The sequence below is a fragment of the Salvelinus namaycush genome, chromosome 14, assembly GCF_016432855.1.
Source record: "Salvelinus namaycush isolate Seneca chromosome 14, SaNama_1.0, whole genome shotgun sequence".
Classification (NCBI taxonomy): Eukaryota; Metazoa; Chordata; class Actinopteri; order Salmoniformes; family Salmonidae; genus Salvelinus; species Salvelinus namaycush.
The window spans coordinates 1,085,823-1,099,918 of NC_052320.1; the positions used below are offsets into that span (position 1 = coordinate 1,085,823).

The window sequence follows — 14,096 nt, forward strand, 5'->3', positions numbered from 1 at the left end:
GCAAGACAAGAGCCTTTGAACGGGGTATGGTAGTAGGTGCCAGGCACACCGCTTTGTGGCAAGAACTGCAACGCTGCTGGATTTCACAACAGTTTCCCGTGTGTATCAAGAATGGTCCACCACCCAAAGGACATCCAGCCAACATGGGCCAATATCCCTGTGGAACGCTTTCGACACCTCGTAGAGTTCATGCCCTGACGAATTGAGGCTGTTCTGAGGGTAAAGGGGAGGGATGGATGCAACTCAATAGGTGTTCCTAATGTTTGCTATACTCTGTGTATACATGTCCCAACATATGCTTTCTCACACAATCTGAGTGAACATCACATTAAGAGAACACATAAAACATTGCAGTTGAGCCAACATTAAAATATAAATTACATTTAACCTAAAGATTTGAACTAAAGCCATTTATTAAATGTGTACTGTGTCGGGGGGGGGGGAAGTAACCAATAAAACAAAATGTGTACATAAAGTTGAAATTATACAAATCCAAAAATAAAACTTAAAAAAAACATTTTAATCTACACTTGTTTATAAAAATGAAAAGTGGTAATAAGTTAACTTCTCCACTATTGACAGCTATTTACTTGTATAATTTCTACAACTGAAAAGGTGCTGCAGGATTATCTATGGACATGTTGCTCTCTATATATACACTATGTCACAGGGTAGTAGAACCCAGTAGCAGCAGCAAGCGGCAGCACAGCCCTCACAGTGACAGGTGGGAACAGTAGTCAGACATGCAGGTTTCAACCGTGTGAATTAAGACTGCATATTTATCCAAAACATACACGGAAAGCTACCTTCATTTTCCAGACCAAGTCTATTTTATTTTGATGGAGGCCTCTGATATAGTAGGTAGAAGAGCTCCTGCTTTAGTAGGTTTTAATGTACAGTATTTCAGCCTGCTCTTGTTAACCTATAAATGTTTTACGGACAGTATGTTTTACATTAGTTATTCGTCCCAACCTTCAGCTCCATTCAATCTCTCTCAAGTACAAGAAATCAGTTGATTCCAAGGAACACAGCCAGATGTGAGGTTGATAACGATGAGGCTGGGGAAACGATCCAACCCCTCCATCCTCTCCTTTAGCCTGTCCCTGTAGGAGAATATAAAGGCACCTTGGAACCCTGATAGATTTGGTTTGTGTTGACCTCTCGTTCCCCACTATCCTGTTGTCGCGTCATCTTCTCCCTGTCGTCGTCATATCATCCATCATGTGCGCCAGAAAGAACAGCATCTAGTGATTCCAGCAGCAAGCGGCCCCCACCACGCGACAGAGACGTGCTGTAGTGTGCTTCACCCTCCAGCCTGTACACTTCACCATGCAGTACAGACAGACTCCCCACTTATCTAGGGCAACAGACAAAGCGCAGACAGACCTCCTGGATAACAGCACTCCATTGTAAACCTAAAGTAGGAAGCACAACCACTTCTGGACAGACATGCAGCACAGAAACACACAGCATGTCAATGACATGTAACAGCTGTCATGTGCCCCATCAGATGTCAGCCCCCCATGTCCACATCCCATCATACTGCAAACCTGGGAGGGGCCCAGGAGGAAACGTGCAGCTCAGAAAAGTATTGGTCCAGAAACCATTTGGGATGGTAAGATTGTAACAAATCTCTTAAAAAACAAACATTATAAACAGCTACGTTCTCAGGTAAAATAAAAATAAGCTTTAATCTGAGTCTCCTTTACTTTCTCTGCAAATCAGTCTCCAAGACTCAGCAGAGGAACAAAACAAAAAGCAGTCTGAGTCCCAAAACAGAAAGGTGTGGGGTGATCACTTGGGCACCAGCCCACGGGATTGTGGGTATAAAGGATGTCCTGGGCTGGAGGGGCTGTATGGAGAGGTGGGGGTGACAGTCTTCTTACCCGTTTTAGGTCGGCTGGAGGAGATAGGAAGATCAATATTTTGTTGGGGGAGAATGTTGATGTGGAAACATTGGTTTTTAAATTATGATTATTGCTTTTATAACCCTGTGGTATCGAGTGTAGCAAACATCTGCTAACCGTGTGCATGTGACTAATAAAATTTGATCTGTGACACTAAACAGGCAGAAACACTCCCTACTGAAATAACTGATTAAACCCAGAGCTGATTTGTACAGAACAGGACAGACCCTTACCCAGACTTTGGTTTCTTGCCGGCCCCAGTGCTGGTGGTCTGGGTGGGTCCGAGGCTGCTGTGGAACCCGGAGGCATCCACCTGAATCTCATCTTCTTCACGCAGTGCATCCTCCAGCGCTGCTGCTACCATGGGCGCTATGACTGGCTCCTCATACTCCTTAGTGGTCCGAGCGGGCAGGTCCATCTCCAGCATCAGGATATTCTCAGCCTGGGGGGAGGGAGAGAGAGGGGAGGTCAGAGGTCAGGACACTGCTACCGCCCAGAGGACAAGGACTAAGTCACATTCACCGAGGAGAGAGAGGACAGAACATCATACCTTGTACCTGACGTCAGCCTTCATCACCATGGAGGTACGGGCGTGCTGACTCAGGGGTCGTCTGTAGCCCACCGCTGACACTGGCCTGGTCATCATCTGCTGGTCACTGAGACAGCGAGACAAGAGTTATTAAGAAGACAATCTGTACGTGTTCCTACACACGAGGGATTTACCAACCACTTCTTCCAAACCCTGTGTTTGTATTCAGCATGGTTTTCAGCATGTTTGTATGTCTAAATGTCTCTCTACTGGATAATTAAAATGTGCATATACTCCTCTATGCGTGTGATGGGACGCATCTTCCAGTGGTCGTCCTCCTCGTCCAAGAACGCCCTGTTCACAATCTTATTCTTCTCCTCCACGGGGATGAAGTTCTCAATGATGAGATGCCTGGAAGACAGAACAACGAGGTCAGTTCCGCTGAGGATACAGACAGAACAACGAGGTCAGTTCCGCTGAGGATACAGACAGAACAACGAGGTCAGTTCCGCTGAGGATACAGACAGAACAACGAGGTCAGTTCCGCTGAGGATACAGACAGAACAACGAGGTCAGTTCCGCTGAGGATACAGACCGAACAACGAGGTCAGTTCCGCTGAGGATACAGACCGAACAACGAGGTCAGTTCCGCTGAGGATACAGACCGAACAACGAGGTCAGTTCCGCTGAGGATACAGACAGGACAACGAGGTCAGTTCCGCTGAGGATACAGACCGGACAACGAGGTCAGTTCCGCTGAGGATACAGACCGAACAACGAGGTCAGTTCCGCTGAGGATACAGACCGAACAACGAGGTCAGTTCCGCTGAGGATACAGACCGAACAACGAGGTCAGTTCCGCTGAGGATACAGACCGGGGCCTCCCGGGTGGCGCAGTGGTCTAGGGCACTGCATCGCAGTGCTAACTGCGCCACCAGAGTCTCTGGGTTCGCGCCCAGGCTCTGTCGCAGCCGGCCGCGACCGGGAGGTCCGTGGGGCGACGCACAATTGGCACAGCGTCGTCCGGGTTAGGGAGGGTTTGGCCGGTAGGGATATCCTTGTCTCATCGCGCTCCAGCGACTCCTGTGGCGGGCCGGGCGCAGTGCGCGCTAACCGAGGGGGGCGGGTGCACGGTGTTTCCTCCGACACATTGGTGCGGCTGCCTTCCGGGTTGGAGGCGCGCTGTGTTAAAGAAGCAGTGCGGCTTGGTTGGGTTGTGCTTCGGAGGACGCATGGCTTTCGACCTTCGTCTCTCCCGAGCCCGTACGGGAGTTGTAGCGATGAGACAAGATAGTAATTACTAGTGATTGGATACCACAAAAATTGGGGAGAAAAGGGGATAAAATTTATTAAAAAAAAAAAAAAGAGGATACAGACCGAACAACGAGGTCAGTTCCGCTGAGGATACAGACAGAACAACGAGGTCAGTTCCGCTGAGGATACAGACAGAACAACGAGGTCAGTTCCGCTGAGGATACAGACCGAACAACGAGGTCAGTTCCGCTGAGGATACAGACAGAACAACGAGGTCAGTTCCGCTGAGGATACAGACCGAACAACGAGGTCAGTTCCGCTGATACAGACCGAACAACGAGGTCAGTTCCGCTGAGGATACAGACAGAACAACATGGTCAGTTCTGCTGTGACGGGAGACCTCTAACAGCTTGAGGGTACTATCATTGATAATAGGAGGTGGTCTAGGCAGTCATGGGGGATGAGGGAACTACAGTACAGTCTGCTAATCTAGACCAATCAATAACTAGCTCTGACAGCTACGTTAGAGGAAAAATGTAATTCGTATGACTGATGTGTGGTTGTCTCACCTAGCTATCTGAAGATGAACGCAAAAGTAAAACGGGGACGCATGTGCCCCTCGTCACAACGGGGACGCATGTGCCCCTCGTCACAACGGGGACGCATGTGCCCCTCGTCACAACGGGGACGCATGTGCCCCTCGTCACAACGGGGACGCATGTGCCCCTCGTCACAACGGGGACGCATGTGCCCCTCGTCACAACGGGGACGCATGTGCCCCTCGTCACAACGGGGACGCATGTGCCCCTCGTCAGAGGGCAATAACCAAAATACACCATAGTGATTTTTGTTTTCCTGTGTGTGCGGCCTGGCGGCTCCATACTTGAGTTTGAGATCCCTGGTCAACTCATTCTGGGTCTGCTCCAGCTCCTGTCTCTCCTTGCTGTGCAGCTCCTGGACTTCATGGATATCAGTTTTCACTGCCTGCAGCTTCGCAAACAGCTGAGGGGAGAAACACAGGGTAGTGAGGCAAAGAGAAGAGACAAAAACACCATGGGGTTTGATTCAGTGCAGCAAACACATTTACAAGGAAAAAGTTATGCACAATTTCCTTTGAACTTTTTGTATGCTAAACTGACAACGTAAAGGACAGCTTTCTAAGGAATCATATACAGCCGTTTTCTAATGTCCTACCTTTTTCAGCTTCTTGGTCTTGATGTCTACTTCCTGTTGTAGAGAGCTGTAAGTCTCCTTCAACTCCAGGGTCTCCTCGTCACGATTCTCCACCTGCTGTTTCATCTCCCTCTCTCTGCGTTTCTGCACACAAACACACAGAGCGTCACGGTAAGAAGGGCAGGGCTGTGTAAATCACACTAACTAATCAAATGTTTGTGTGTGGGCAAATCAATACTATTAGATTGACGTCTATTGAGAGTTTAATTCTCTCTATCAATAACCTAAGTCTAAACATAAACGTTACCTGCTCAGCGATTTCCTGTCTCTTCTGTTCCAGGATCCTTTGTTGCTCATTGGTGTGGTCTACTATGTTCTTCCCACCCATCAGAAGCTTACTCTCCATCGCCTGGAAGACGACACAATCATGAGGCGTGAGGGGGAAACACAATCATGAGGCGTGAGGGGGAAACACAATCATGAGGCGTGAGGGGGAAACAGGTAGAATGAAGCAACAAAATGGTTTGGGTTTAAAGACCATGAAAAAGGACCAGAACGTAGTCTCCTCACCTTAACTTTGGCAGTCAGCATCTCGCCTGCCTCCTGCTCCTTTTTCAGGGCATCCATCTTCCTCTCCTTCTCTTTTAGCAGCCTCTGTTTCTCCTCTGCCACCAGACTGTGATCCTCCATGATGGCCTTCCTCTCCCTCTCCAACTTCTCCTGCTGTACACGCCAATAATCTGCACCCACTTTATCAGATGGTTCTACACCATCATCATCCTCCTCCGTCTCTCCATCCTCTGTGTCCTCTTCTAGTTCATCCCCAGCTTCTCCAACCCCCCTCCTCCTCCTCTTCTTCTTCTTCTTCCCTGAGCGTTTCTCTAACTGCTCTTTGAGCCGAGCAATCTCTTCCTGGAACTCCCTGAGCAGAGCATCTTTAGGGTCCTCGTTGACGCGGGGCTTGTTCTTGATGTTCTTGGCGCGGTTTGAGTAGCGTAACGTGGTCAGTGTTTCCTCCACGTTGTAAGAGGCTGGTCCGATGTTAGCCACCATGACTGTGCGGGCATTGCCCCCCAGGGAGTCCTGTAGCAGGCGGGTGAGCTTGGAGTCGCGGTAGGGGATGTGGGTACTCCTGCCGTCCACTAGGGCAGAGATGACATTCCCCAAGGCTGACAGGGACAGGTTGATCTTGGTAGCCTCCTTCAGGCGCTCTCCTTGGGCTCCTGTCTTGGTCTGCCTCTCACTGCCAGCCAGGTCCACCAGGTTCAGTTTGCCAACTCTAATGTGGTTCTCTCCGTCGACACCCAGCTCGCTGCACTCGACGGTAATAAGAAAGATGGCATGTGATCGGGAACTGTGCTCGTTCATGTTGGTGGAGCCCACCGAGCGGTTCTGGTTCCCCACGTTCATGACGTGCTCTATTTCTCGTACGCTCTTAGTGACGAAGGAGGACAGGTCCTTGACGTATACACCTGTGTCTGGCCTCTCTTTCAGCTCCAGCCGGCGGGACTGGTCCTTGGACAGCAGGTCCCTGATCTCCTCCTGGTAGATCTCCAGGTACGAGGCCCTCACCAGGTACTGCTGGTTCTGGGAGCGGGAGATGTGTGTGAAGACGTGCTCAAAGGAATTGGGGATTACACCCCTTCTCTCTGGGTCATTGCGCACCCCCTCCATAGTGTAGGTCTTTCCTGTACCCGTCTGGCCGTATGCAAATATGGTCCCATTGAAACCAAGCAAAACGGAGTCTACCAGGGGCCTGAAGGTTTCATCATAGAGATCTACCTGTTTGGAGTTCCAGTCGTACACAGAGTCAAATGTAAAGACCTTGGGGTGTTCGTGGGCTGCAGCCCCCCGGGGGTTTCGCACGGCCACTTGGCCCAGCTTCACATCCACCTGCACCACCTTCTCAAAGTTGGCTGCCCGCTCCTTCTCATTCATGGGTCGACAGCGGACCACCACCTTCACCGACTCTCTGGTCTTAGACATCGTGACGGTCCCCAGACAAACTGACCTTGTCCCACTGGCTTGTGTCTATGTCCTTCAAGTATTGTACAAGTCTGAGATCACAATGTCAGACCTGCCAGTATCAGAACCTGTAAAAAGAGAGGGGGGGGGAATGATCATATGCTGATTTTCAAATAGCTATTCCCAACACCATTAGTTACTGTTCATGTTTCTTTTGTGATTATGAAGACCTTATTTTGTGCACTGTGCCTCAAACTAGCTTACTGGCTACAGTGGTGTTAGATACTGTAGCAGCTAGCTAGCAAGCTAACATTAACAAGACTAGCTACCTAGGTTAACAACAGAGCACAAGATCAAAGATACTGCTGGTAACTAGCTAATGCTTCATCTGAGACATAGAATTAAAGTTACCTAGCTAGCTAGCTACATGACCATAAGTATGTGGACACCTGCTCGTCGAACATCTCCTTCCAAAATCATGGGCATAAATATGGAGTTAGTCCTCCCTTTGCTGCTATAACAGCCTCCACTCTTCTGGGAAGGCTTTCCAATAGATGTTGGTACATTGCTGCAGGGACTTGCTTCCATTCAGCCACAAGAGCATTAGTGCGGTCGGGCACTGATGTTGGGCGATTAGGCCTGGCTCGCAGTTGGCGTTCCAATTCATCCCAAATGTATTCGATGGGGTTGAGGTCAGGGCTCTGTGCAGGCCAGTCAGATTCTTCCACACCGATCTCAACAAACCATTTTCTGTATGGACCTGGCTTTGTGCAGGGGGGCATTGTCATGCTGAAACAGGAAAAGGCCTTCCCCAAACTGTTGCTACAAAGTTGGAAACACAGAATCATCTAGAATGTCATTGTATGCTGTAAAGTTAAGATATCCCTTCACTGGAACTAAGGGACCTGAACCATGAAAAACAGCCCCAGACCATTATTCCTCCACCACAAACTTTACAGCTGGCACTATGCATTGGGGCAGGTAGCATTCTTCTGGCATCCGCCAAACACCTAGATTCATCTGTCGGACTGCCAGATGGTGAAGCGTGATTCATCACTCCAGAGAGCACGTATCCACTGCTCCAGAGTCCAATGGCAGCGAGCTTTACACCACTCCAGCCGACACTTGGCATCGCATATGGTTATCTTAGGCTTGTGTATTGCTGCTCAGCCATGGAAACTAATTTCATGAAACTCCCAAAGAACAGTTATTGCGCCGACGTTGCTTCCAGAGGTCGTTTGGAACTCGGTAGTGAGTGTTGCAACTGAGGACAGATACGCTATGCTCTCAACACTCCCGTTCTGTGAGCTTGTGGCCTACCACTTTGCAGCTGAGCCGTTGTTGCTCCTAGATGTTTCCACAATAACAGCCCTTACAGTTGACCAGGGCAGCTCTAGCAGACCAGACATTTGATTTACTGACTTGTTTGAACGGTGGCATCCTATAACAGTGCAACGTTGAATGTCACTGAGCTCTTCAGTAAGGCCATTCTACTGCCAATGTTTGTCTACGGAGATTGCATGGCTGTGTACTCTATTTAATACACATATCAGCGACGGGTGTGGCTGAAATAGACGAATACAGTAATTTGAAGGTGTGTCCACATACTTTCGTATATATAGCGAGACTAGACCATTTCGCTAGCAAAACGTTGTAAATGTATGGCCTACTAACTTAGCTAACTGGCTAAAAATGTCACGTTCTTTGGCAAGCTAGCTAGGTAACGTTACTTATCACTCAGTGCTCCCTAACGATAGCGACGAAACAGAACTGATGGCATTTCCAGTGCTACTGTAGCTAGTTAGCTAACGTTAGTTGATTGATGCAAATTCAAATCAATGGTTACAGCTTTTCGGTTTTCTAATTGTGACAATTAGCTATATTAACGAGAATACAGCTAGCAAACTGGATAAATATGTTCACGTAACCCAACAGAATGTTAGATTTAGTTAGCCAGCTGGTTTACAAAGAACCGGGACAGCACCCCAAACTCGATCAGACGGCCTAGCAACGGCAAAACACATCCATCCTCAGAGGGCAAGAGACAAGACCGTGTATTTTGATGATGGAGGCGTCTCCTTATCCAGTTTATAAGAACAAGCACACCATTCTGGTGAAATTCATTTTGACATTATTAAACTGCAACATCCATGACAGCGTAAACGTTGTCAGCTAGTTACCATTTAATCCAGTGCTTCCACCCAGTCAGCCATTACCGCCGCCGTCCCCGCATCCCAGAAAACTATCCCGGATGGAATGGAGATGCTGGTTGATAGCTTTCAACATCACAGCCAATCTTCTTCTTAGGTATAATGGCATTTGCAACAATTATATGTGCATTCTGCCACCTACTGTGCGGGTGGATAATAAAGATCCTCAAAATGAAATAATGCGGTGTAAATAATAATAAATATATATAGTACCAGTCAAAAGTTTGGACACATCTACTCGTTCAAGGGTTTTTCTTTATTTTTGACTATTTTCTACATTGTAGAATAATAGTGAAGACATCAAAACTATGAAATAACACATATGGAATCATATAGTAACCAAAATGTCATGTTCCCGGTCATTTTCATCACAGAGCAATAATACAACTAGCTAGCAGGTACAACTTTTCAAAAATATCAGAAACCCAATGACAAAATCTGATACAGTAATCATTTATATATTAGAGTACATTAGAAAAATGTAAGAGGAAGACTGTCAACCTCCCCTTTATAATTAGTATCTGCAGGATCAGTTACTGCACTCATGAGAGGGATATTACCCCCCCCCCTCATTCACCAGGTCGCCTTTACATCGTATTAAAGAAGGATAGGAGGGAGGGAGAGCAACACGTAAGAGCTGGAGCACGTGATCAGACAGGGACATTACACCGGAAGTCTTGCCCACCCAGGGTTCAACAGGGTGATCTGAGCTCCTGCTAACTTGGCTGGTATGCAAATTGAGACGACATATATATATAGCTGTGGCTGTAGAAAGTATTGTGGAAATTGAACACCCTCTTGATGCTCTGCAGAGTTATGTAATAGTGTAACTGATTGTTTAATAGCAGTGGTGTACTAGAGGCTAAACCCAAGTAAACGCAGTTTACGCAACTTTTTTATTTTTTACCTACCTTTTGCAGGAAACATGCATTGAAAGCGTTACTTTATTCACAGTGAACGGTGATCTGAGCCCCCCCCCCCCCCCTAAAAAAAAGTATTACTACATCACTGTGTAATATGAGGATGGAGTCGATCACATTCCCACAATGCAATGTCCAAGTCCTCACCCAAGATTCAAAAGCCATTTGTCATCTTTCTTCAGAATGGACTACGCAGAAACGGAAAATCTTCACAGCTCCTGTTTCTTGTCCATTTTTCCAGCGTAGTCCATTCCGAAGAAAGACGACGGACGGGAATGGACATCCCGGTCTCGTTTGACAAAAGCAGAGAACGAGGACACACAATTCCCAACGAAGTGGTCAGCTTGGCTTAGGATGTACAGGTCCAACTGGGCAGAGTCCGGCCTGAGGCTCACCACCTTCACCTGGGCATGGACAGACAAACAAACGATACACTGAACATGCAGTATAGAAACAAAGCATGTTTACCAACAGCGTAACACCTGCGAAAAATGGATGTACTGTGTGTGTTTATAGAGTGTATTCGGAAAGTATTCAGACTCCTTTACTTTTTCCACAGTTACGTTACAGCCTTATTCTAAAATTGATTACATAGTTATCTACACACAATACCCCATATTGACAAAGCAAAAACAGTTTTTTTGAATTTTTTTGCACATAAAAACAACAAAAATTACTGAAATATTACATTTACATACATGTTAATTGAAATGCATTCCAGGTGACTACCTCATGAAGCTGGTTGAAAGAATGTCAAGAGTGTGCAAAGCTGTCATCAAGGCAAAGGGTGGCTACTTTGAAGAATCTCAAATATATTTGATTTGTAAAACAGTTTTTAGTTACTACATGATTCCATATGTGTTATTTCATAGTTTTGATGTCTTCCCTATTATTCTACAATGTAGAAAATGGTAAACATATAGAAAAACCCTTGAATGAGTAGGTGTGTCCAAACTTTTGACTGGTGCTGTCAGTATTCAGGATCTTTACTCAGTACTTTGTTGAAGCACCTTTGGGAGAGATTACAGCATCGAGTCTTCTTGGGTATGACACTACAAGCTTGGCACAGCTGTATTGGCACACCATTCTGTATTGGCACACCAAACATATTTTATTTAAACCATTTTAGAAAAAGGCTGTAACATAACAAAATGTGGAAAAAGTCAAGCGGTCTGAATACTTTACGAATGCGCTGTATGTATGTATGTATGTATGTATTATATATATATATAAATAACTGACAAATAAAATCAATAAATCAAACAAAGCTCACCTTATCCTTGAAGAGGTTTTGGATCTCCACGAGGTGGGACTCTGAGTCTGTGGCGATGTAAACAGAACGGGCAGAGGTTTTCTTGACCCAGAGCTTGAGGGCCCGGCGGATCTCAGCCAGGTCAGGGAGGCACATGGTCATGGTGAGGGGCAGAGCGGTGTGACGGTTATAACCCACACACTGAGGAGAGGCCATGAAGTGAGGCCCAGTATCCCCACTCTGGAGCAGCTTACAGGCATTAACCTACAAGGACAATTAAATCGGGGAATACAACAGGGAAACAGAATGGGTCTGGGCAGCCAAAAAAGTATTGTCAAAGTGTCAATAACTATTTTTTTTTTATTCTGTCGACTATGTGTCTGTGTGTGTTCCCAGCTCACCCAATCAGAGCCGATCCTCAGATGTATGGCCACGTATGGCCTGGGCAGCAGAGCAGCGATGTGTTCCTGTCCCTCCTGCACCATCCTCTCTGTCCAAACTACATACCGCTGTAGACCCACATATTCCTCTATGACAGGGAACTGGGCCGGGGCACCAGGCAGGGCCAGGACAGGGTGCTCTGACGGAGGGAACCTGCACAGGGAAAACCACAGAGGCAAGGAATTTGGGACTGCAGATGAAAATTAGCTGGCTGGCTAAAACTTGCACTTCTACAGTGATGTTCATTAAATGGGCACCGTCCCTGTAAAACTACATTTAATGTAATACATTGGTTATGGTAATACGAGGTGTAATTATTCTGTTATATTACATTACATTTAAGTCATTTAGCAGACGCTCTTATCCAGAGCGACTTACAAATTGGTGCATTCACCTTATGATATCCAGTGGAACAACCACTTTACAATAGTGCATCTAACTCTTTTAAGGGGGGGGGGGGGGGGTTAGAAGGATTACTTTATCCTATCCTAGGTATTCCTATTTATTTATTACCAGTAGGTTGAGCAAAAAACATGCTTATGTTTCACTAACAGTAAAACACAAAGACTTACTTGTTGAGCCAATGAGGTTGGTGGTAGGAACTGAAGGACAAGCCGTCAAACAGGACAGACCTGTCAAACTCCACTCCTACGTGGTCCCAAAATGGACCAAAAGGATTCCCGTCCTGATAATGACAGCATGTGATGGTTCATAAAACCCCTTGAGCAAGGCTTGACGTGACATTTATACCAGATCTTATGATTTTTCACCACTTGGTGGTAAACATGCGAAATAGATGATATGGAAGAGATTTTAATGTAAAATACAGTTGTAGTAACATTCCATCGGGGGGCAGTGTTCTGCTCTGCCATGGCATTCTTTCCATTAACATGAACAACACTAAATCAATTAATTTCTTATAAGTAATTTAACTATATAAAAGACAATAGAGCCAAAGCTATGGCCTCTGTTTCAGGACCTGGCTTTTATATCATCTTTCTTGACCAGTTTCAACATTTTTTTCTTTCACTTACCAGGCTCAATACCCGAACAACTGTCTCAGTTACCTCCGACTCTCTGAACCTCAATCACAACACTCACCTTCATGGGGCAGGACTTCTTGTCCACGCTCCTCTGGGCAGCTGACTCAAAGCAGTAGGCTGCCCTCTTTCCCTTAGGCCAGTGTGTTGGTGCAAGCTGCTCCATGAAGTCCTCCAGGCTTACCACACGGTGGTAGTGGGTCAGGGCTTCCAGCTGGAAGAACTCACTGTAGGGGACATGTACCTGTTGAAAGGGAGACACAGCTGTGAGTGTGATCATCGCTGCATCACAATTCTCTGTCCTTTCTCCCAAAGTGTGCTCTTGTTCACTTCGTGGATTTAAAAGAAAGGGACTGGTGATATCAACACCAGGAAACATGAATCCTGCACTTACATTTGAGTATGGTGGCGCGTGGTGCCGGTACACTATGAAGGGGGGAACTGCCAGTGTGCGATTCAGGATTTTTGCGAATGCCAAAGAACCCAGAAAGTGGTCGGCTTGGTTTCCAAATCGACCTGAGTAACGAAATTGGTCCCATTAGCAACGAATTTTAAACACTACATTTATATTTGGAAAATACAAATCTAGATAGCATAAATACATAACATCTGCATTAATAAATTAACTGTAAGGAAAACATAGCCGGGCTAGTTACACATCAGATATCAAGGACACCCGAGTATCTAACGTTACAATGCTTCTGATTAAAGTTGATCAAATTACCCATGCAAGGACAATATAAAATGTAACCATTTTCGTCCCACGTTAACTCTGTAGCACACGTTAGACTAATTTGTAGCAATATTGCTATAAGCGAATAATAGACCACAAAAAGTTGCAAACAATTCAGTTTCGCCGCCATTGTGTTTCATGCTACATCCCAGAATGCATTGGATGTTGAAAAAAGCTTAACCCCTGAGGTGCTGCTTCCGCTTGTATACGCGGGTCTGCTACATCACTCTGAAACGTCCAATGAATTTGGAATTTGAACTTCATATGATCTTGGAAAGTTGATGGAATATTTAGACATAAATCTATTTCATGGAATCTTTAGACATGTGTGTGAGGAAAGTGAGGGGGTGGGGAGAGAGAGAGAGAGAGAGAGAGAGAGAGAGAGAGAGAGAGAGAGAGAGAGAGAGAGAGAGAGAGAGAGAGAGAGAGAGAGAGAGAGAGAAAATAATATATTATCTGTTGTTTTAATTTCAGATTCATATGTGAGGCAATCAGTCTTCATGAAATTTGAATTTATTAGCCAAAGAAATGTGTGATTCTCTATTTTTAGTAGTCACAGAATTGACTCATTTGTCTGGCAGTAACTGCTCTTATACAAAAACTATTTGGAACAGACTATATCACAAAACTGCGATGTGTAAACGACATACAGAGCTGATGACAGAAGTATTG

At 46.0% G+C, this 14,096-nt stretch overlaps 2 protein-coding genes across 2 annotated transcripts; both read right to left on the minus strand.

Annotated features, from left to right (window-relative positions):
- Positions 1–1,794: 1,794 nt before the first annotated feature.
- On the minus strand, positions 1,795–9,078 carry LOC120059018 (kinesin-like protein KIF3B). The gene is made up of 9 exons (XM_039007779.1): positions 9,009–9,078; positions 5,434–6,956; positions 5,171–5,272; positions 4,885–5,007; positions 4,574–4,692; positions 2,731–2,847; positions 2,458–2,563; positions 2,141–2,349; positions 1,795–1,900 (listed from the first exon to the last, which is right to left on the minus strand). Exons 2-9 carry the CDS (start codon positions 6,847–6,849, stop codon positions 1,795–1,797), a joined length of 2,298 nt encoding a protein of 765 aa, XP_038863707.1. The 5' UTR covers positions 6,850–6,956; positions 9,009–9,078.
- A 206-nt stretch (positions 9,079–9,284) lies between these two features.
- pofut1 (protein O-fucosyltransferase 1) lies at positions 9,285–13,570 on the minus strand. The gene is made up of 7 exons (XM_039007508.1): positions 13,416–13,570; positions 13,086–13,207; positions 12,753–12,935; positions 12,224–12,336; positions 11,612–11,804; positions 11,232–11,474; positions 9,285–10,362 (listed from the first exon to the last, which is right to left on the minus strand). Exons 1-7 carry the CDS (start codon positions 13,552–13,554, stop codon positions 10,168–10,170), a joined length of 1,188 nt encoding a protein of 395 aa, XP_038863436.1. The 5' UTR covers positions 13,555–13,570; the 3' UTR covers positions 9,285–10,167.
- Positions 13,571–14,096: the final 526 nt, after the last annotated feature.